The sequence below is a fragment of the Callorhinus ursinus genome, unplaced genomic scaffold (genome assembly GCF_003265705.2).
Source record: "Callorhinus ursinus isolate GAN/ISIS: 27379988/994484 unplaced genomic scaffold, GSC_fseal_2.0 scaffold19, whole genome shotgun sequence".
Lineage (NCBI taxonomy): Eukaryota > Metazoa > Chordata > Mammalia > Carnivora > Otariidae > Callorhinus > Callorhinus ursinus.
The window spans coordinates 29,976,394-30,000,871 of record NW_027397081.1 but is presented as its reverse complement, the minus strand read 5'-3'; the positions used below and the strand labels follow the sequence as shown (position 1 = coordinate 30,000,871).

The window sequence follows — 24,478 nt, the reverse complement described above, 5'->3', positions numbered from 1 at the left end:
GAAACTCAGTTTTATGGGTTCCTGGCTCTCAGTCTTTCCCATATGGATCATGCAGTCCCACCTAAGAGCATCTACCAGATGGTTCATCTGAGCAGGGAAAGAGGATCCTCTAATATCCTGCTTTCCCCCACCCCTACTCATTCTTCAAGTTCAAACCCCTTTACAGTCTACCCAGAGAAAAAGTTTGTGGTTCTTACCCAATAGTTCTAAATTTGGACAAAATCTAAAAGATTTATTTTCACCCTTCACAATAAAAAGTACTTGAAGGAATCTCTACTCTGTGGCCTAAAGCCTTCTCCCCCATGGCCCCCAATAGCCAACCCCCCATTTCAGTGCCAGATAGTACTCACCTCATTTAAGTACTGTAGGACATCCCACAGTGGCAAGTAAAGGGATGGTTTCACAGAAGGATACTCAGCCTTGGGAGTGAGCTTGGGTAAAGGGGGCAGAGGCACTGCTGAAATGAAAATAAGCCATGGGGCAAAAAGTGCCTGAAATAACTACTGCCTTCTCTAAATTTCCCCATCCCTACCCATGAACTCTCATATCCCAGAGCCAACAAGAGAAATGGGTCCTATCCTGGCATATGTGTATACTTCTCCAAGAGCGATAAGAAACTGTAAATAACTAAATTGGAACGAGTTTTGTATGCATGGATAGCTATAAAGTAATGTTGGTCGTATGGACCGAGGGCTCTCAGGGAGCAAGAATTCTGCCTTGTGCCTTCTGACAATGCTCACTTTCTAGCACATAGTATATTATTAACTTTATTTAAATAAATAAAACTAAGTAGGATGGCTTTTGCTATTGTATGTGAGGGTACCATGCCATCATACTAAGAGCTCTACAAACAGTAACATACTTAATCTTCACAGTCATTATAGGAGATGAATATCATTATCTTCATATTTCAGTGAAGAAATATGCTTCAGAGGCTTGAAACACTCAAGCAAAGCCACTCATCTTTTAAGTAGGAAAACTGGGATTTGAACTTAAGGTTGCACTTGGCCTTAAGGCTCCAAGCTTTTGCCCATGGGGGAACTTTCCCTCCCCCCACCCTTCCACTTCATGAGGAGAGCCATCCCTCAAATTAAAATGATTGCTGAGTACCTAAGACAGATCTAAAGAGTCTTCGAAGCTTGAAATATTTTTCTGTGTAATCCCCAGCCTCTGTCAGCACAGCATCATAGTCTGCAAGACACAAGAGTGTTGTCACTGACCAGGCAATCATCCACAGCAGACCCTGTTTCAGCACTGCTGGCATGAGATGGGCCAAGGCTACCAGAGGGAGATAGAAGATACATCTTCCCCACCCCTGAACCAGTGCATCCCAGCTGTGTGTGGGGGGGGAGTGTTATGCCACTCTGGGAACACTCCCCACAACCCGTCCTGGGGATCTGAGGCTGCCAAGCACTGGACTCATCCTTCTGTTTTACTTTCTAATGTACACCCTTTTCTTCCCTCAATCTGGATTGCCTAGGTATGTCTATCAGTGCCAGCAGCCACCATTTGTATTCTGTGTGTCTTAGAAGGTTCAAGTCAAGGGGTCAGTATATATGATGAGTGAAGCAGGGCTCTAGGTCTGAGGCACCCCATCTACTGCAATGACAGTTTGTTGGGGGCATTATGAACATCACAGAAGAAAGGAAAATAGATAGGAATATCCTGAATGCTCAGCATAGGTTATAAGTCAAGAATTCAGTGATGCTCAGAACATGCTTTTGGATCCTCCTCTGTAAAGCTCCAGTACGCCTTATGTTGGGAGGTGACCATACCAGCAAGCACTTGCCATAGCTAGTGACAACAGCTCTGTGTATCCCAAAATATGTGGCCCCATTCATGAAACCAAAGTTGGTTCCACCGTGAAACATATATACATTGAAGGAGATCTCAGATGTGATAAATTTGGACACAGTTTCCACAACATCTGTAAAGGAGGAAGACAAGAACACAGGGAAAATTAAAAATTAAGACAGAAGTCTCTGATGAAATCTTATTCTCAACCCCACCCCATGATCAACTTAACAGTTTTGTGTTTCAACCTCCACTGAGATTCTAACCAGAAAATAGGTGGAATTGGCCAAACTATTCCAGGAAACCAAGTATTATCAATACCAAGAGCCATTTTGAAATTATTTTCCCCAGAGTATGGACATAATTTGACTCCATGTTATATCTATTAAATAATAGCCTAAGAACCCTTATGTTACTTAAATATCTAATGTTCATTAAATTTTTTGAAATTATAGAATTAATTAGTATAATCTCATTACTCCCTTCTAGGGTAATATAAAACCACTGCAACAGTCCACAAGTAGCTGTTCCCAATCTTCAGCCAGAGAAACTCTTATTTTTTTACCATGATTTTAACAGGTATGATCAACTTTCCACTGGCCATCATAGGGAGTTTGTTAAAAGGTAGTCAGATATAGGATTCAATTCTGGCTGTGCTCTTTACTACTTGCATTAACTTGGACAGTCTATTTTTCTCTCAGAGCCTCTGCTTCTTTATCTGTTAAATGAAAAGTCCTAATTCCTACTACCTCATAGGACTGATGAAAGAATATAGGTAAGAAACATACCATAGTGCCTGACACAAAAGCGATCAAAAAACTTGTTTGTTGGTGGTGGGTTTTGTTTTGTTTCAGCCCAAGCAGGCTCTCCTAAATTACCTGGTATTTTTCATTGGTTTGCTTTACTTCTGGTACAAGTGAGCTTATTTTCATAATATTGACAGCAGAATATATTTACTAGCAAAATACTTTTATTAAGTCAACATCTGCCAGGCACTGTTCTGAGTTGTTTCCTGCATTTAATCCTCACAACAACCCTATGAGGTAGGTTACATGATACTTCTGTTTTCAATGAGGACACTGAGACTTAGCAGACAAGGAAAGCTGTCTTGGATCATGCAGCTAGTCATGCAGACTAGTAGAGCTGAGATTGAAATCCTGACCTCTTTGGCTGCAGGATCCATGCTTTAAACCATCATTGCATGTTGTTTCCTGACAATGACTACCACTTAGTTGACAAGACCAGAGCAGTGGCCTGTGCATTTGCCAGAGATTATTAAGACTTTTAGCAAATGCATCCCCTTCTTCAGAGATGTTGCCTTTCCAAGACCCTTTCCATGACCACCTTGCCTTACCTCTGCAGGCCTGTCCCTGTCTTTTCTATCACTGCACCTGTTTGTTTGCTTCAAAGCACTTGTTAGATGTGGAACCCTTGATTTACTTCTTAATTTTCTGTCAACTCTACTAAATAACAAGCTCCCTAGGGGTAGAAACCAGGTCATTTTTATTCATCAGTATACACTCAAACCTAGCCAAGTCCTTGTACATATAGGTATTGAATGAATAGTTATGGCTGAATGAGCTAATTAATTAGAAAAGAAATGTGTGAATGATCCATGACTCAGGACCACCTCTACTCAGGGTTCAACACTGCAAAACACTTACCCTCAGGATTACCAACCATATGTTCACCTCCCCATGTGTCAAACCAGCCAACCCAGAATTCCATGATCATAATGGGCTTATTGCTCTAGAAAGAAACCAAATCAAATACCAAGTCTGACAAAATGTAAAAAGAAAACCAGAAAAGCTAAACACAACAGATGAGAATTTAAGGAACTCATGCTGTTCACTTTTTCAAAATTCAGTGCTTCATTCTCCCTCCTTTCCCATCACCCATCATACCTTTACCATCACCCATAGCTTTGGTTCCTCCACCTCTCCTAAACATTCATGCTGTCCATACTCCTTATACTTTATGTGCCTCACTGCTGTACCTGGATATCATCATCTATGATTCTAACCTTGTCATATGTGAGGCTGGTTTTAAAACAATTGGCTTTGGATAAACAAGGACCTGACTACAATTCTTGACACAGATACTGAGGTTCACGTATACCAAAGACCAACAGCTAATATCATCCTCAACGGGGAAAAACTGAGAGCTTTTCCTCTATGATCAGGAATAAGACAGGGATGTCCACTCTCACTATTACTATTTAACATAGTACTGGAAGTCCTAGCCTCAGCAATCAGACAACAAAAAGAAATAAAAGGCATCCAAATCAGCAAGGAAGAAGTCGAAATTTCGCTATTTGCAGATGACATGGTATCTACGCAGAAAACCCAAAAGACTTCACCAAAAAGTTGTTAGAACTAATACATGAATTTAGCAAAATCACAAGGTGTAATCAACATACAGAAATCTGTTGCATTTCTATTTGCTAATAATGAAGCAGCAGAAAGAAATATTAAAGAATCAATCCCATTTATAATTGCACCAAAAACAAGATAACTAGGAATAAACCTAACCAAAGAGGTAAAAGATTTCTACTCTAAAAACTATAGAACACATATGAAAGAAAATGAAAAAAACACAAAGAAATGGAAAAACATTCCATGCTCATGGAGTGGAAGAACAAACATTGTTAAAATATCTATACTAGCCAAAACAATCTATATATTCAATGCTATCCCTATCAAAATACCATCAGCAATTTTCACAGAGCTAGAACAAACAATCCTAAGATTTTATGGAACAACAAATGACCCTGAATAGCCAAAGCAATCCTGAAAAAGAAAAGTAAAGCAGGAGGCATCACCATTCCAGACTTCAAGCTATATTACAAAGCTGTAGTCATCAAGACAGTATGGTGCTGGCATAAAAACAGACACATAGATCAAGGGGACAGAAGTGAAAACCCAGAAATGGACCCACAACTGTATGGTCAACTAATCTTCAACAAAGTAGGAAAGGATATCCAATGGAAAAAAGACAGTCCCTTCAACAGATGGTGTTGGGAAAACTGGACAGTGACATGCAGAAGAATGAAAGTAGACCACTGTCTTACACCATACACAAAAATAAATTCAAAATAGTTGAAAGACCTAAATGTGAGACAGGAATCCATCAAAATCCTAGAGAACACAGGCAGCAACCTCTTTGACCTTGGCTGTAGCAACTTCTTACTAGACATGTTGCCAGAGGCAAGGGAAACAAAAGCAAAAACGAACTACTGGGACTTCATCAAGATAAAAACTTCTGCATAGAAAAGGAGACAACCAACAAAACTAAAAGGCAGCCTACGGGATGGGAGAAGATATTTTCAAATATCTGATAAAGGGTTAGTATCCAAAATCTATAAAGAACTTATCAAACTCAACACCCAAAAAGCAAATAATCCAGTTAAGAAATGGGCAGAGACATGAATAGGCATTTTGCCAAAGAAGACATCCAGATGGCCAACAGACACATGAAAAAATGCCCCACATCACTTGTCATCAGGGAAATACAAATCAAAACCACAATGAGATATCACCTCACACCTGTCAGAATGGCTAAAATGAATGGCTAAAATAAAAAGTCAGGAAACAACAAATGTTGGTGAAGATGTGGAGAAAGGGGAACCCTCTTACATTATTGGTGGGAATGCAAACTGGTGCAGCCACTCTGGAAAACAGTATGGAGGAGGTTCCACAAAAAGTTAAAAATAGAATTACCCTATGATCCAGCAATTGCTTTACTAGGTATTTACCCAAAGGATAAAAAATACAGGTTTGAAGAGGTACATGCACCCTGATATTTCTAGCAGAATGATCAACTATAGTCAAATTATGGAAAGAGCCCAAATGTCCATCAACTGATGAATGGATAAAGAAAGTGTGGTATATATATACAATGGAATACTACTCAGCCATCGAAAAGAATGAAATCTTGCCATTTGCAACAGTGTGGATGGAGCTAGAGTGTATTATGCTAAGTGAAATAAGTAAGTCAGAGAAAGACAAATACCATATGATTTCAGTCATATATGGAATTTAAGAAACAAAACAGATGAACGTATGGGAGGGGGAAAAAGAGAGAGAGAGGGAATCAAATCATAAGAGACTTAATGTTAGAGAACAAACTGAGGGTTGATGGAAGGAAAGTGAGTAGGGGATGGGCTAAACAAGTGATGGGTATTAAGGAGGGCACCTGTTATGATGAGCATTGGGTATTATGTGTAAGTGATGAATCACTAAATTCTACTCCTGAAACCAATATTACATTATATGTTAACTAACTAGAATTTAAATAAAAATTTGAAAAAAGAAAAAAACTGAGGCTCAGAGGTCACGTTGCTGGTAAAGGCAGAGCTACAACTCAAATCCAGGTCTAAGCCAAACTATCAGCTACTAAGTTATACTACCTATTAAGTATTTCATTCATTTTCTCCATATCTTTATTTAAATTTTATTCTACTTCATCTGTGTTGATCCATTGTAATTATTTTATTTATTTATTTTTATTTCTAACAATTCTTACTTTGTATTTGTTAATAAACAATTTGATATATAACAATTCATAAATGTTATGTCTTTATCGATTGTACCTTTTATTTATATAAAGCAATTATTATCATATTAAAATGACTAATGATTATCAAACTTTTACCATGTGCTGAGTACTGTTTGAAGTACTTCACTTACTTTGTTCTGTGTAACAAACTGTAAGGTAGATATTACGAGTCTTTATTCTACAAATGAAGAAAATGAGGTCAGATAACCCATCCAAGTTCATTCAGCTAGGAAGTGCTAGAACTGGGATTTGAACTCAGCCAGGCTACCTCCAGACTTGACACTCTTTTTTTTTTAAAGATTTTATTTATTTATTTGCTAGAGAGAGAGAGAGAGCATAGGCGAGAGAGAGTGAGCGAGAGTACAAGCAGGGGGAGCTGCAGGCTCCCTGCTGAGCAAGGACCTAGATGCGGGACTCGATCCCAGGACCCTGGGATCATGACCTGAGCTGAAAGCAACCGCTTAACTGACTGAGCCACCCAGGCGTCCCTCCAGACTCCACACTCTTAACCATTACACCATATTGCATCTGGAATGTAAATGACTTATTACCTAAAACTAGAGGAGAACATATCAAAGCAATTCCATTTCTCAAAACTTCTGAACTAACTCTTGCCTAAAAATATAGGCATCTCTTTTAAAATTCATATTATTGGTGTCAGATGCCATAGGCTTTCAGTCTGATACCTGCATTCCACTTCTAGCCTGACATTTTCAATGCTACTGAAAAATGCAGGTTCTTTTTTAAAAAGTTGACATCTCCACAGCAGGAGGGGAAATTACTGTCCCATGTATATTACAATGGAAAATTATGGTGGGCTTCTCTTGGGGAATATATCAGGCATTCATATTGTGCATTCTCAGTTTTACTCCTGGAGTCCTCCAGCATCCTGCCATGATCAAAAATGGTCATACTGTAAGCCTGAAGACCTGTCCTCCAGGGCCTTTTCTTAGCTGATCCCTGGAGTTGAATACTATGTTTTCTAGATCCTATGTGTTCTTCTATCTTAATTAATCCCTTATTTCCGCACCCTCCAAAAATTTCCATAAAAAGGGTGAATAGAAAATAAGTAACCTAAGCCCTTAAATATCTTTATTCTGCAATACAGTTTCTTCATATTTAGACTTGGTATAAAATTCTAAGTTGAAATTCATTTATCTTCAGAATTTTAAACATATATTTCATTGTTTTGTGTCATCCAATGTCAATATTTTAAAAGCCTGATTCTCATTGCTTGGTATATAGTAAGCCTACAGTTTTCCTCATTCCACATTAGTTTTACAATGTGGGTCTTTTTTTTAAGATTTTATTTATTTATTTGACAGAGAGAGATATGGCGAGAGAGGGAACACAAGCAGGGGGAGTGGGAGAGGGAGAAGCAGGCTCTCCACTGAGCAGGGGGCCTGATGTGGGGCTCGATCCCAGGACCCTGGGATCATGACCTGAGCCAAAGACAGATACTTAACAACTGAGCTACCCAGGTGCCCCCCCTTTTTAAAATCATTTATTGTGTTGACCATTTGAAGGGCATTTTCAATTTGGAGATACATATCCTTCAGTTAAAGGAAGTTTTCTTACATTAGTTTTTTGTGATTTCCTTTTCTCTGTGTTCTTTGTCCTCTTTTCATAACTATTAGTGAGGTGTTGGGCCTTCTGAATTGATCTTATGAGACATTTATGTTGTCTCATATTTTATATCCTGTTGACTTGTTGTATTTCTAGGAAATTTCCTCAACTTTACCTCTAACTCATATTTAACTTTTAATTTAAATATTAGATTTTCATGTCAAAGATTTCTTTTGGTTCTCTGAATATCCATTTTTCTTAATATCTTACTCTTATCTCATGCATAAATAATTTTATTCATATCTTTATGCATATTAATAAGCATTTTTGATATTTGTTTCCTGAATTAAGTATATATTCCCTGGCTTCCATTTTCTTCTTTTTTGGCAGTTATTATTTTTCACTGGAAACTTTTATTAAATAAATAGCATTTGTATTAAAGAGGGAAGACATTTCTGGTATTAAAGTACCACTGTGCTATTGGTGCACTTGACATTCTCTTGGAAATCCTCAAAATCATAATGAAGAATGAGAAATGGAAACACAAACATCTTCCATGAATCTAATTGACATCTGAAACTTCAAAACATAAATTAAAATGAAAGAGTGCCAAAGCCCTGAAGTTCTATCAAGTGTTGGACAAATGTAGAAAGAAAATGCTTTTTGTTGAAGATTTTAGGAAAGAGTACCAGCACAAATTTCTTCCAAGTAGAAAGCATACCCTATAGTACATCAACAATGTCTTATTTGTAATTACAGAATGAAGTTGACAAGTTGGTAAAAGGAGTACATTTTGCGTAATACAATATATCAGAAGCTTGAAAGAAAATAACTATTGTAGAATCACAGATAAAAAATTTAGTAGAAAGAAGTCTGCTTGTGAGGTATCTGACATCAGTCTTACAATTTCAACTGCCTCCCTGAGAGAGCCAGGAATGGGAAAAAGGAGGTAGGTAAAGAAAAGAATTCATCCCTGAATACAACAATGGGCCATTAAGATATATTGTTACCCTGAAATGCAGTCCTATACTCAAAGACTTACAGGAACTTCTCTTAAGTACCTGAGCCAATAAGAACTCATCTAATCAAAACAGAGTATTAATAAAAAAAAGGAATAAGAACAGAAACTAATTTTAAATTTACCATTTAAAAAAAGAGAAATGAAAAAACAAAATTAGAAAGGAGAAACACCAAAAACTTGCAATGGAGCAGGTCAAAATTGTGGCCCAAAAATATTGGTGTGAAGTTAAAAATCTCAATGAAACAATTACCTCTATAAATTGAGGCATTAGACAAAACTAAAAGTACTCAAAAAGGACAGGATAAGAAAACATAAGGAGCTAAAATATAACCTGTGGAGTAAAACAAAACAAAACAAAACAAAAAAGGAGATAAAATAGAAAATACTAAGTCAAAACTGGAAGAAGCTAAAAGGTAAATAAACACTGCGAGGGACAAAAAAGTAGTGAAAAGTAAACAAAATTAAATGGACATGAACTTAAGTAGAAGGATTAGAGAAAAATGGACAAAGGACACGTGAAAGACAGATGAAAAATTTTGCACTATACAAAACTTGTGTCCCTGAACAGAATAAACCAAATAGCAAGTCAAGAAACATACTAAAAGATATAATAGAAAACTTTCAATCTCAGTAATGATGATCTACGTTATTTCAACCCACCTTCTCATTCAGGACAAAAAAAGATGTTGGATAAAACAGATGATCTTAAATATAGCTCAAAAGAGAATTAGTACATATTAGAATGTGATAGATCAGAAGAAAGTATCCAAAAGGAAACATAAGAAGAAAAAATACACAAACTAAAACAGATATAAAGCACACATGAGGCCTACCATAACTGTAGTTGGAATTTCAGAATGAAAGGAGTGAGACAATAGGGCAGGAGCAATAGTTGAAGAGATACTATCTGAGAATACACATGTCCAAGAATTTCAACAAATTGGAAAAAATAATAAATAAATACATTCACACATAAACAAGTTACGGTCTAAGTGAAAAAAACACCAAAGACAAGGACAAAATTCTTTTTAAGATTTATTTATTTATTTTAGAGAGAAAGAGCATGCGTGTGCAAATGGGGGGAGGGGCCAAGGTAGAGGGAGAGAAATCAGCACACAGATTCCCTGCTGAACACAGAGCCCAACCTCATGGGGCTTGATCCCAGAACCCTGAGATTATGACCTGACCCCAAATCAAGAGTTGGAGGCTCAACCAACTGAGCCACCCAGGTGCCCAAAAGACAAAATTCTTTATAGCAGACAACAGAGTAAAAATTACCTTCAGAGGAGTTAGCCTGACAGGGACTTTTTAAATGCAACAATAAATTCAGCAGTTTATGTGCTGAAAGAAAGCAACTACCAAGTGAGAATTCCAGAGCCAATGAAAGACTGAGGTATTGGAGCGCCTGGGTGGTTCAGTGGTTAAGTGTCTGCCTTCAGTTCAGGTCATGGTCCCAGGGTCCTGGGATCGAGCCCCCTGTCAGGCTCCCTGTTCAGCAGGAAGCCTGCTTCTCCCTCTCCCACTCCCCCTGCTTGTGTTCCCTCTCTTGCGGTCTCTCTGTCAAATAAATAAATAAAAATAATTTAAAAAGAGAGAGAGAGACTGAGGTATTAAAAAAAATAAACCATTTCCTTACATCACACACAAAAATAGACTCAAAATGGATGAAAGACCTAAATGTGAGACAGGAATTCATCAAAATCCTAGAGAAGAACACAGGCAGCAACTTCTTCGACCTCAGCCACAGCAATTTTTTCCTAGACACATTGTGAAAGGCAAGGGAAGCAAGGGCAAAAATGAACTATTGGGACTTCATCAAGATAAAAAGCTTTTGCACAGCAAAGGAAACAGTCAACAAAACCAAAAGACAACTGACAGAATGGGAGAAGATATTTGCAAATGACATATCAGATAAAGGACTAGTATCCAAAATCTATTAAGAACTTATGTAACTCAACACACAAAGAATAAATAATCCAATCAAGAAATGGGCAGAAGACGTGAACAGACATTTCTGCAAAGAAGACATCCAAATGGCCAAGAGACACATGAAAAAGTGTTCAACATCACTTGGCATCAGGGAAATCCAAATCAAAACCTCAATGAGATACCACCTCACACCAGTCAGAATGGCTAAAATTAACAAGTCAGGAAATGACAGTTGTTGGCAAGGATGAGCCTCCTACACTGTTGGTGGGAATGCAAGCTGGTGCAGCCACTCTGGAAAACAGTATGGAGGTTCCTCAGAAAGTTGAAAATAGAACTACCTTAGACCCAGCAGTTGCACTGCTGGGCATTTACCACAAAGATACAAATGTAGTGATCTGAAGGGGCACGTGCACCCCAATATTTATAGCAGCAATGTCCACAATAGCCAAACTATGGAAAGAGCCTAGATGTCCATCAACAGATGAATGGATAAAGATGTGGTATATGTATAAAATGGAATATTATGCAGCCATCAGAAAAATGAAATCTTGCCATTTGCAACAACGTGGATGGAACTAGAGGGTATTACGCTAAGTGAAATAAGTCAATCATAGAGAGACAATTATCATATGAACTCACTGATATGTGGAATTTGAGAAACAAGGCAGAGGATCATAGGGGAAGGGAGGGAAAAATGAAACAAGACGAAACCAGAGAGGGAGAAAAACCATAAGAGCCTTAATCTCAGGAAACAAGCTGAGGGTTGCTGGAGTGGAGGGGGTTGGGAGGGATGGGGTGGCTGGGTGATAGACACTGGGGAGGCTATGTGCTATGGTGAGCTCTGTGAATTGTGTAAGACTGATGAATCACAGACCTGTACCCCTGAAACAAATAATACATTATATGCTAATAAAAAAATAAATTAAAAAAAAGAAATGGAAAAAAATAGACTATGCCATAGGCAGATATCACAAAGAAAATTTCCTTTTTTTAAAAGATTTTATTTATTTATTTGTGAGAGAGAGAGAGAGAGAGAGCACGAGTCGGGGAGAGGCAGAAGGAGAGGGAGAAGCAGACTCCCCACTCAGTGGGGAGCCCAGCACAGGACTTGATCCCAGGACCCTGAGATCATGACCTGAGCCAAAGTGAGATGCTTAACCAACTGAGCCACCCAGGTGCCCCTAAAGAAATTTCTAAAGGATATACTTCAATCTGAAGAAAAATAATCCTAAATAGAATATCTGGGATATAAGAAATAAATAGCAAAATATGATAAATATTGTCCATTGACAGATGAATGGATAAAGAAGATGTGGTGTATATATATATATATATATACAATGGAATATTACTGAGCCATCAGAAAGGATGAATACTTACAATTTACATCAGCATGGATGGAACTGGAGGGTATTATGCTAAGTGAAATAAGTCAATCAGAGAAAGACAATTATCATATGGTTTCACTCATATGTAGAATATAAGAAACAGCAGAGAGGATCATAGGGGAAGGGAGGGAAAACTGAATGGGAAGTCATCAGAGAGGGAGAAAAACCATGGGAGACTCTTAACTATAGGAAAAAAACTGAGGGTTGCTAGAGGGATGGTGGGTGGGGGTATGGGGGAACTGGGTGGTGGTCATCAAGGAGGGCATGTGATATGATAAGCACTGGGTGTTATATTTATATGCAACTGATGAATTATTGAACACTACGTCTGAAACTAATGATGTACTACATGTTAGCTAATTGAATTCAAATAAATTAAATTTTAAAAAGTTACAGTAAAATTAAAAGTAAAATGATGACACAAAAATGATATATTATTTATAGATTAAACAAAGAAATCGGGTATGACAATATCAACAACAGTTGAAACTTGCCTTAATATAAAAAGTAATGCTACAGAAGATAAAAAGGAATAAATTCTGACATCAAAAACACAAAACATGGGGAAGGGTAATAAAAATGTAATTTTAGAATGTGTTTGAACTAAGTTGTTATCAACTTAAAATAGACTGTTATAAGTTTACGTTGTTCTATGCAAGCCTCATGGTAATCAAAAAGCAAACATATGGTAGATATATGAAGGATAAAAAGAAGGGAATCTGAGCATACCTTTAGAGAAAATCATCAAATCACAAAAGAAGGGAGCAAGAAAAGAAGAAAGAAACAAAGGAATTATAAAACAGCCAGAAAACAATGAACAAAATGGCAATAAGTGCATTACTATCAATAACTACTTTAAAAGTAAATAGAAGAGCACCTAGATGGCTCAGTCAGTTAAGCATCTGCCTTCAGCTCAGGTCATGATCCCAGGGTCCTGGGATGGAGTGCCCCATCAGGCTCCCCGCTCAGCGGGAAGTCTGCTTCTCCCTCTCCCTCTGTCCTCCCCCCTGCTCTTGCTCTCTCTCAATCTCTCAAGTAAATACATAAAATCTTTAAAAAATAAAATAAAATAGGGTTGCCTGAGTGGCTCAGTCAGTTAAGCATCTGCCTTTGGCTTAGGTCATGATACCAGGGTCTTGGGATCAAGTCCCGCATCAGGCTCCTTGCTTAGTGGGGAGCCTGCTTCTCCCTCTGCCTGCCGCTCCCCCTGCTTGTGCTCTCTCTTTCCCTCCCTTTCTCTCTCTCAAATAAATAAATAAATAAAAATTAAAAATAAATAAAATAAATAAAAGTAAATGAACTAAATTCTCCAATCAAAAGACATAGAATAGTGGAATGGGTAAAAAAAATAAGACCCATCTATATGCTGCCTACAAAAGACTTACTGCACATGTAAGGACATACATAGATTGAAAGCAAGAGATGGAAAAGATATTCCATGTAAATGGAAACCAAAAGAAAACTGGGAAAAAGCTATACTCATATCACACAAAATAGACTTTAAGACAAACACTGTAATAAGAGATAAAGAAGGTCATTATATAGGGGAGCAATGTAAAGAGGTCAATCCAACAAGAGGATATAACATTTGTAAATATTTATTTAATAAATCTTAACAAATATAAGAATATTTAAATCATATCAAGCTCTTTTCCAAACATAATAGTATAAAACTAGAAATAAATTACAAGAAGAAAACTGGAAAATTCAGAAGTATATAAAAGATTAAACATGCTACTGAACAATCAATAGGTCAAAAAGGAAATCAAAAGAGAAATCAAGAAATCTTGAGGCAAATGAAAATAGAACTACATACCAAAACCTAAAGGATGCAGCAAAAGCTGTTCTAAAAGGTAAGTTCATGTGATAAATGCCTACATTAAAAAGCAAGAAAGATCTCAAATAAACAACCTACTTTATATCTCAAGGAACTAAAAAAAGAACGAATTAAGCCCAAAGTTTATAGAAGAAAGGAAATAATAAAGATCAGAGTAGAAAAAAATGAGGAACTAAAAACACAATAGAAAACATCAATGAAACTAAGAGCTCGTTTTTTGAGAAGATAAACAAAATAAACAAACGGTTGGCTAAACTTACCAAGAAAAAGATAGAGGATTCACATAAATAAAATCAGAAATGAAAGAAGACATATTACAATTGATACCACATTAATATAAGGAAAATAAGAGACTGCAATGAACATGCAATGAATATGCTAAAAAATTGGACAACCAAGATGAAATACTTAGATTTCTAGAAACATACAACCTGCCAAGACTGAATCATGAAACTTTAGAGAATCAAAAACATCTCAGTAAGTGAAGGTCCAGGACCAAATGGATTAACTGGTGAATTCTGCCAAACATTTAAAGAAGAACTAATGCTAATCCTTTCCAAACTCTTCCAAAAAATAGAAGGAGGGAGTATTTCTAACCTCATTTTCCAAAGCCAGAATTACCCTGATACCAAAACCAGACCAAGCATACTGCAAGAATAGAAAATATCAAGCCAATACACTTGATGAACATATATGCAAAAATCTTCAATAAAATATTAGCAAACTGAGTTCAACAATACATTAAAAGAATCACTCACCATCAACAAGTGGGATTTATCCCTGCAATGCAAGAATGGTTTAACATCCACAAATCAAACAATGTAGAACAGAACTGAGAGCCCAGAAATAAACTCGCACACATATGGTCAATTAATTTACAACAAAGGAGCCAAGAATATAAAATGGGGAAACTTTAGTCTCTTCAATAAATGGTGTTAGGAAAACAGGGACAGCCAAATGTGAAACAATGAAACTGAACACCTATCTTATACCTTACATAAAGATTAATTCAAAATAAATTAAATACTTGAATGTAAGACCTGAAACCATAGAGTTCCTAAAAGAAAACATAAGCAGTAAGCTCCTTGATGTTGGTCTTGGCAATGATTTTTGGATCTGACATCAAAAGCAAAGGCAACAAACACAAAAATAAACAATTGAGACTACATCAAACTAAAAAGTTCCTCTTCAGCAAAGGAAACCATCAACAAAATGAAATGGCAACCTACTGAATGTGAGAAAATATTTGAAAATCATATATCTGATAACCAGTTAATATCTAAAATACATAAAGAACTCATATAGCTCAATAGCAAAAAAACAAATAACTTGATGTAAAAATGGGCAGAAGATCTGAATAGACATTTTTCAAAGAAGAAATATAGATAGCCAAAAAGTACATGAAAAGATGCTCAACATCACTAATAATTCAGGGAAATGTGTATCAAAACCACAGTGATATATCATCTCACTGTAAGAATGACTCATCAAAAAGACAAGAAATAACAAGTGTTGGTGAAGATGTAGAGAAAAAGGAATCCACTGTTGGTGGGAATGTAAATTTGTGGAACCACTACGGAAAACAGTAGAGGTTCCTCAAAACATTAATAATAGAAATACAATATGATCCAGCAATTCCACATCTGGGTATTTATCTGAAAAAAATTAAAGCACTAACTCAAAACGATATATACATCCCCATGTTCATTAGAGCATTATACAATAGCCAATGTATAAAAACAAACCAAGTGTCCATTGATGGATAAATGGATAAAGAAGATGTGATATATATGAGAAACTAAATATTTCAGCCATAAAGAAGAATGAAATCTTGCCATTTGTGACAACATGGGTGGACCTGAGGACATTATGAAAAGTGAAATAAATCAGACAGAGAAAGACAAATATCATATCACTTATATGTTGAATCATAAAAAAAAAAGTTAAAAACCAACAACAAAAACCAAAGCTTGGAGAAACAGAACAGACTGCTGGTTGCCCGATGTAGGTTAGAAGGGAAGATGGGGGGTTGGGTGAAATGGGTGAAGGGAGTCAAAAGGTACAAACTTCTAGTTATAAAACAAATAAGTCATGGGGATGTAATGCACAACATCGTGACTATAGTTAATAATACTGTGTTCATATTTGAGCATTGCTGGGAGTAGATCTTAAAAGTTCTCATCACAAGAAAAAATATTTTTAAGTATGGTAATGGATGTTTACTAAGCTTATTGTGGTGATTACTTGACAATATATATAAATATCAAATCATTCTGTTATATACCTAAAACTAATATAATGCTATACGTCAATTGTACCTCAATTAAAAAAAAAAAAAAACCTTAGAAAAAGAAGAAGGGAGAAGAACCTACTGAACACCCCAAATGAGTGAATCCTAAACAGATACAAATGATAGTTTTATAATGAGAGTGGGTTATTCTCTTATCTTCATTTATTTCTCATTGTCTTTTTAAAGATATGGGAAAGAACACATAGGAAGGGCGCCTGGTTGGTTCATCGTTGGCATCTGCCTTCGGCTCAGGTCATGACCCCAGGGTCCTGGGATCGAGCCCCGCATTGGGCTCCCTCCTTGGGGGGAAGCCTGCTTCTCCCTCTCCCAGTCCCACTGCTTGTGTTCCTGCTCTCACTATCTCTGTCTCTGTCAAATAAATAAATAAAATCTTGGGGAAAAAAAAGAACATAGGAAAACATATTGGGCTAGCATGAAAATGTGAATCCTCCAGGGGCCTGGATGTGGTTGGGTCTTACACCTTTATGCAGATTTTACCTCCAGAAATCCCACCACATGTTCTGTGGGAAGACTAGGGAGAATCCTCAGTAACTTTCTATTACAGGTGAACTGGGTCCCCCCCCAACCAAAAAAAAATCATATATTGAGGTCCTAATTCCCAGGACCTCAGAATGTGACTGTATTTGGCGACAGGGCCTCCAAAATGAGTGGTGTCCTTATAAAAAGAGGAAATTTGAATATAGACAAGCATAGACCATGTGAAGACATAAGGAGGGGAAGAAGGCCATCTACAGGCCAAGAAAAGAATCTCAGATCAAAACAACCCTGCTGGCACCTCAATCTTGGATGTCTAAGCCTCTAAAATTGTGAGAAGATAAATGACTGTTGTTTAAGTACCCAGCCCGTGGTGTTCTGTTACGGCAGCCCAAGGAAATTAATATAGATTTTGGGGGGGTACTGGGGTGATTGTTTATTAATTAACAAATGCCTAAAGATAAGGAAGTGGCTTTGGAACTGGGTAATGGGGAAAGGCTGGATGAACCTTGAAGTGCTTGCTAAAAATAAGCCTAGATTTCCTTGAAGGGACTGTTAATAGAAATATGGGATTAAAGGCAATTCTAGTGAGAGCTTGGAAAAAGAATAGGAGAGCTGGAGAGAGAACTTGTATCATCTTAGAGAATATAAATGTCATCATAAACAGATTGCTGTTAGAAATATGAATGTTAAAGATGCTTCTGATGAGATCTCAGGTGGAAATCAGTAAATGTTATCAGAAACTGGAAGGGGAAGTTAATCCTTGTTATAAAGTGGCAAAGAACTTGGATGAATTGAGTTCTAGTATTTTGGAAAGCAGAACTTGCAATTGATGAACCTCAATATTTAGATGAGGAGATTCCTAAGAAAATGTTGATGTCATGGTCTGGTTTCTCCTTGTTCCTTATAGTGAAATATAAGAGGAAAGAGATAAACTGAAGAAGGAATTGTTAAGCAAAAAGGAACCCGAACTTGAAGATTTGTAAAATTCTCAGCCTACCTATATTGTAAAAATTGAAAAGGTGCAATTAGAGAACATCAAAGATGTGGGTGGACAATCATTTGCTACAGAGGTTGTTGGTGACTTATGGATCCATTTAGCCAACTCAACAGAGGCCAGGAATAGAGGTGGGGCTATCTAGGAAAGTTCCAAGGAGGAACCTCTTGTCTAATGGCATGGGCTCCCATGAATTATACGGGAGGCCAGTAGGTTTTTAAAAATTTTATACTAGCTGAAATGCTACTGACTTGAACAGAAGGGGACAGAGCTGAGGCAAAATGAAGGAAAGCTGTAGGACTTCTGGGATTCTACAGGATGGGCCAATAGAGCTATCAGGCTGCAAATATACATTATCCTTCAAGAAAAAAGAGGAATGATGCTGAAGGTGATTGAGAAGTCAGCAGGCTACCACTACTACTGTAGACACAAAAGCCCAGCAGATGGGGCTGTGTCGTCTTTTTCTAGGTTCCAGAGGAGTCACAGCCAATGCCCAGGGCTGAGGTTATGGAGCTGTCACCTGGTGGGCCTGAAAGGGAAGCCCACCCTGGTAAACATAGAGAACAGGGAATTATTATTAAGCCATAAAGTTTAATTATTATTCTGAGGCCTCAAATCTAATGGAATTTGCCCTACAAGGTTTTGGACTTGCTTGCCACCCACGACCCCTTTCTGCTTTCCAATTTCTCCCTTTTTGAATGAGATTGTCTATCCTGTGCCTATCCTACATTGTATTTTGGAAGCAGATAACTTGTTGCCTGGTTTTACAGGTTCATACCTAAAGAAGCATTTTGCCTAGGATGAATCATACCTGGAGTCTCATCTCTACCTGTATGAGATGAGACTTTGGACTCAGAGTTGATGCTGGAATAAAAAAAAAAAAAAGTTGGACTTTGAGGTTGCAGGCCTGGGGTTAATATATTTTGCATGCAAGAAGGACCTAAATTTGGGTGAAGGTGGAAAGTTATGGGCTGAATTGTGGGGCCTCCCCACATTTATACTGGAAGTCCTAAGCCCCAGTATCTCAGAATATGACTATATTCGGGAAAAGGGTATTTAAACAGTTAATTAAGTTTAAATGAGATTATCAGGGTGGACCCTAATCCAATATCACTAGTACCCTTTTAAGAAGAGATTAGGATACAGACACACACACACAAGGAGAACCTTGTGAAGATGCCCAGAGAAGTCAGCTGAGGAGAGAAGCCTCAGAAGAAACAAACCCTTTTGACACCTTAATCTCAGATTCTAGCCTCCAGAACTGTGAGAAGATAAATACTGTTTAAGCTAACAGGCCTGAGGTACTTTGGCTTCCTTCCCAATACTGGCTGGGGAAGGGAAGCGGCAGCCTCTGCCAAATCTCCCATACTCCTCTCTTCTAGGGAACAAAAGACTTAATCTGCAGAGACAGCAACAACAAAAGCTGTCACCTTAGGACGCTCATAGAAACCTACTGCTTCTGAGAAACAGAGCAGGGAAAAACCAACAAAACAAAACACTACCATTGGGAGAGGAGCAAGAACTTGTGCTGGGCCTGGAAATACAGCTAGCGAAGAAACAGGAGCCTTGAAAGGCCTACCCCTCATACCCAGGCACACAGTGCTTGCCTAAGGCTGAGGCTTAATTATAACATCAGGGAATGCATTTCCTCCCTCACCATGAGGCTAACCAGTATAGAGTATAAATGACATATAATATAGCTGGGAGAGCTGGGAAAGACAGACTCTCTTGGGGTGCAATGCAAAGCAGGAAGAACGGAAGCCAAGAGGAGTCCGGACATAGAGAAAATACCTCTGAAAAACTAGCCCTCACACTAGACATGAGATATTCTAGAGGAATTTGAAGGCTGTGGTTCAAGGAGGATAACTTTAGCAACAAGAAACCTCAAATTCAGCCCAACTCCTGACTAGATTGACACAAACCCCCCATTAAAAGGCTAGCAGAAAGAAAGGCATGCTTACCTCCAAGATAGTATCTATGTCCCACACAAGATGTTGTTTTCATTTAAAAACAAAACAAAACTATGAGCCCTACAAAATGGCAAGGAAAAAAAACACATTTCAAAGAGATAAAGCAATAATCAAGAACAGTCTCAGATAAGACAGATGTTGTAATTAAATATGGAATTTAAAATAACTATGATTAATATGATAAAGGTTGCAATAGAAGAGGTGGACACCATGCAAAATCAGATGGATAACCTTAGTTGACAGATGGAAGCTATAGGAAGTGAATGAAAAACTAGAAATCAAGAACACAGTAATAGAAATAAAGAAGTCTTTCACTGAGCTCACCAGTAGACTCAATGGAGGAGAGGACTAAATCAGTGTACTTAAAGAGAAGTCAATAGAAATTAACCAAACTAAAAAATAAAGAGAAAAAGAGTAGGAAAAAAAAAAAAAACCACCATCCAAGCAGTGTGAGACAATATCAAATGATCTTACGTACATGTAATTGGACCTGCAGAAGAAGAGAGAGAGAAGAGAGGAAATTCTTGAATAAGTAATGGCTGAGAATTTTCTAAAATTAATTACAGACACCAAACCATAGATCCAATCTGTGGAACATCAAGCAGGATGAACTCTAAGAAACAAACCACACCCAAGTATATTATACTTAAGCTTCTGAAAACCAAAGACAATGAGAAAATTCTAAAGGCAGTCAGAGGAAAAAAAGACAAATCACCTACAAAAGCCACAGGCAAGAATTAATATAGACTTATCATCAGAAACCATGAAAACCAAACCAAACCAAAACAAAACAAAACAACAAAATAACCCAACACAATAGAATAGCATCTTTAAAATGAGAATTTAGGAATATACTATTATAAGATAGCACATATAAGATATGCATAAGATACTACATGTGAAGCAGTTCAGTATTTGAAAGTACGTTCAGATTAATTTAACATGTACATTTTAAATCCTTGGGCAACACCTAAAACTTTAAACCCTGAGAAAAGTTATTAGTCCATAGAGGAGATAAAATATAATCATAAAAAATGCTCAATTAATTCAAGAGAAGGGAAAAAAAGAAGAGAAAAGAAACATAACAAGTGGAAAAATAGAAAAGAATTAGCAAGATGCTAGATTTTAATCCAACTATATCAATAATCACTTTAAATGTGAATTATCTAACTACATCAGCTAAGAGACAAAAACTGTCAGATTAAATATTTTAAAAAGTAATACATAATTATATGCGGTCTACAAGAAATCCACTTTAAACATGAATACTTAAAGAAAGGTAAAAATTGGGGCACCTCGGTGGCTCAGTCAGTTAACAGCTCAGGTTAGGATCCTAGGGTCCTGGGATCAAGACCTGAGTCTGGCTCCCTGCTCAGGGGGAAACCTGCTTCTCCCTCTTCCTCTGCCCCTCTGCCCTGCTCGTGCTCTCTCTCTCAAATAAATAAATAAAATCTTAAAAAAAAAGAAAGGTAAAAAGTAAAAGGATAAAGAAAAATACATCATGCAAACCACTAACCAAAAGAAAGCTGGAATAGCTCTATTTATATCAGTCAAAGTAGACTTCAAAACAAGGAAGATGGTCATTACATAATGATAAAGGGCTGAATTCTCCAAGAAAATACAACAATTCTAAATGTGCACATACCTAAAAACAGTGGTTCAAAATACACAAAGACAAAAGCGGATAGATCTGAAAGGACAAATAAATAAATCCACAATTATATTTAGAGATATCAACACTCTTCTCTTAATAATTGATAGAATAAGTAAGTAGAAAATCAGTAAGAATAGAGATTACCTGAACAGTACCAACAATCAACTTAAGCTAACGGAAATTTAAAAACAAATGCAAAATACACATCTTCTCAAGTGTACATGGAACATTCACCAAACTGACCATCTTATGAGTCATAAAACAAAACTTAACAAATGTAAAAGAACAGAAATCATGCAAAGTATATTCTTGGACTTTAATGGTATTAAACTAGAAATCAACAACAGAATAATACCTGGAAAATCCCCAAGGATTCAAAAATTAAGCAACATACTTCTGATACACAGAATAAAGATGAATTCTCAAGGGAAATTTTAAAATGTTTTGAACATTTTTTGAAACATTTTTGAAAATGAAAATACAGCATATCAAACAGTGCATTCAGGGAAATTTTGTAGCCATAAATGCTCATATTAGAAAAGAAAAAATTCTCAAGTCAGTAATCTAAGCTTCCACCAAACAAACAAACAAACAACCTAGAAAAAGTAGAGCCGATTCAGTCCAAAGGAAGCAAAATACAAAATGCTAAAGATCAGAGAAGAAATCAATGAGATAGAGAACAGGAAGAAAATAAAGCAAAAAAAAAAAAAAAGCCAAAAGCTAATTCTCTGAAAAGATCAATAAAACTGTTAAACTTCTAGTCACAATGACTGAGATAAAAAGAGAGAAGACACAAACTTACCAATATCGGAATGAAAGAAGGGCCACCACCACTGATAATAAAGACAGTACAAGGATATCAACAGAATATTACGAACAACTCTGTGCCCATGAATTCATAAACTTAGATGAAATAGAATAGAATAAATCCTTAAAAGACACAAACTACCAAAACTTGCTCAACAAGAAATACTCTAAATTATGCTACATCTATTAGAGACATTAACTTCTAGTTAAAAGTCTTTTTAAAAAGAAAACTTCAGGTCCAGATGGTTTCATTGGTGAATTTTACCAAACATTAAGTAAGAAATGCTATGGATTCTATACAACCTCTTCCAGAAAATAGAAAAGGAGGAAATACCTCCAAACTCATTTTATGAGGCCAGTGTTACCCTGATTCTAAAATAAAGACATTATAAGAAAAGAAAACCAAAGACCAATATCCCTCATGAACATGGAAGTAAAACTCCTCAATAAGACATGAACAAATTGAATCCAGAGGAATATAAAACAATAATGCATCACAAACGAGTAGAATTAATACCAGGAATACAAGCCTGGATCAACTTTCAAAACCCATGTTTAACCATATTAGTGTACGAAAGAAGGACATAAGAGAAAAACTGCATGATCTTTGGCTTTGGCTATGACTTTAGACATAGGATACAAGAACATTATCTACTCGGCTATCAAAAGGAATGAACTGCTGATTCATGCTGTACTACAGAGGAACCTCAAAAACATCAAGCTGCCTGAAAGAAACCAGATACAAAAGACAAGATAGTGCATGATTCCATTTATATGAAATGTCTAGAAAAAGCAAGTTTATAGAGATGAAAAGCAGATCAGTGTTTGCCTAGGGCTGGAGACGGGGCAGGGGATTTACCACAAATGAGTGTGAGGAAACTCTTTAGATTATGGCAGTGGTTGTAAAACTCTACATCTTGGATTGTATACTGACAATGGGTGAATTTAATGGTGTATAAATTATATTTCAACAAAGCTGCTTTTTAAAAAAGTGACAATCAGAGAAAGACAGTTATCATATGGTTTCACTCATATGTGGAACATAAGAAACAGTGCAGAGGATCATAAGGGAAGGGAGGGAAAACTGAAGAAATCAGAGAGGGAGAAAAACCATGACTCTTGACTCTGGGAAACAAACTTCCTCAGGGTGTGGAAGGACAGGTGAGTGGGGGGATGGCGTAACAGGCTGATGGGCATTAAGGAGGGCATGTGATGTGATGAGCACTGGGTGTTATATGCAACTAATGAATCATTGAACACTACATCTGAAACAAATGATGTACTATATGTTGGCTAAGTGAATTTAAATTAAAAAAATAATAATAATTTAAAAATTTTTTAAAAGTGACAAGAGAAAAAGAACTGACAACAACAACAAAAAAGACTTACTACAGCCATTAAAAAATAGATACCCATGACAAGGAAATAAAGTCTTTAAATGACACACTGGACCAAATGGACTTCACAGACATATTCAGAACATTCCATCCCAAAGCAACGGAATACACATTCTTCTCTACTGCCCATGGAACATTCTTCAGAACAGATCACATCCTAGGTCACAAATCAGGTCTCAACCGGTACCAAAAGATTGGGATCATTCCCTGCATATGTTCAGACCACAGTGCTTTAAAACTAGAACTCAATCACAAGAGGAAAGTCAGAAAGAACTCAAATACATGGAGGCTAAAGAGCATCCTACTAAAGAATGAATGGGTCAACTGGGAAATTAAAGAAGAATTAAAAAAATTCATGGAAACCAATGAAAATGAAAACACAACTGTTCAAAATCTTTGGGATACAGCAAAGGCAGTCCTAAGAGGAAAGTAGATAGCAATACAAGCCTTTCTCAAGAAACAAGAAAGGTCTCAAATACACAACCTAACCCTACACCTAAAGGAACAAGAGAAAAACAGCCAATAAAGCCTAAACCCAGCAGGAGAAGAGAAATCTTAAAGATCAGAGCAGAAATCAATGAAATAGAAACCAAAAGAACAGTAGAACAGACTAACGAAACTAGGAGCTGGTTCTTTGAAAGAATTAACAAGATTGATAAACCCCTGGCCAGACTTATCAAAAAGAAAAGAGGAATGACCCAAATCAACAAAATCATGAATGAAAGAGGAGAGATAACAACCAACACCAGGGAAATACAAACAATTATAAGAACAGA

General features: G+C 36.9%; 1 protein-coding gene across 4 annotated transcripts in view; it reads right to left on the bottom strand.

Annotated features, from left to right (window-relative positions):
* LOC112840369 (beta-galactosidase-1-like protein 3) overlaps positions 1-24,478 on the bottom strand; it is a 53,390-nt gene that overhangs the window by 9,304 nt on the left and 19,608 nt on the right. For 3 of the 4 annotated variants that reach the window (XM_073904050.1, XM_025893725.2, XM_073904052.1), the window contains 4 exons: positions 3,459-3,543; positions 1,790-1,927; positions 1,111-1,191; positions 351-457 (listed from right to left, as the gene is read on the bottom strand). In XM_073904050.1, coding sequence (XP_073760151.1) covers positions 351-457; positions 1,111-1,191; positions 1,790-1,927; positions 3,459-3,543 — 411 coding nt within the window. The remainder of the gene's footprint in view (positions 1-350; positions 458-1,110; positions 1,192-1,789; positions 1,928-3,458; positions 3,544-24,478) is intronic. The other variant, XM_073904051.1, reaches the window with a different exon arrangement.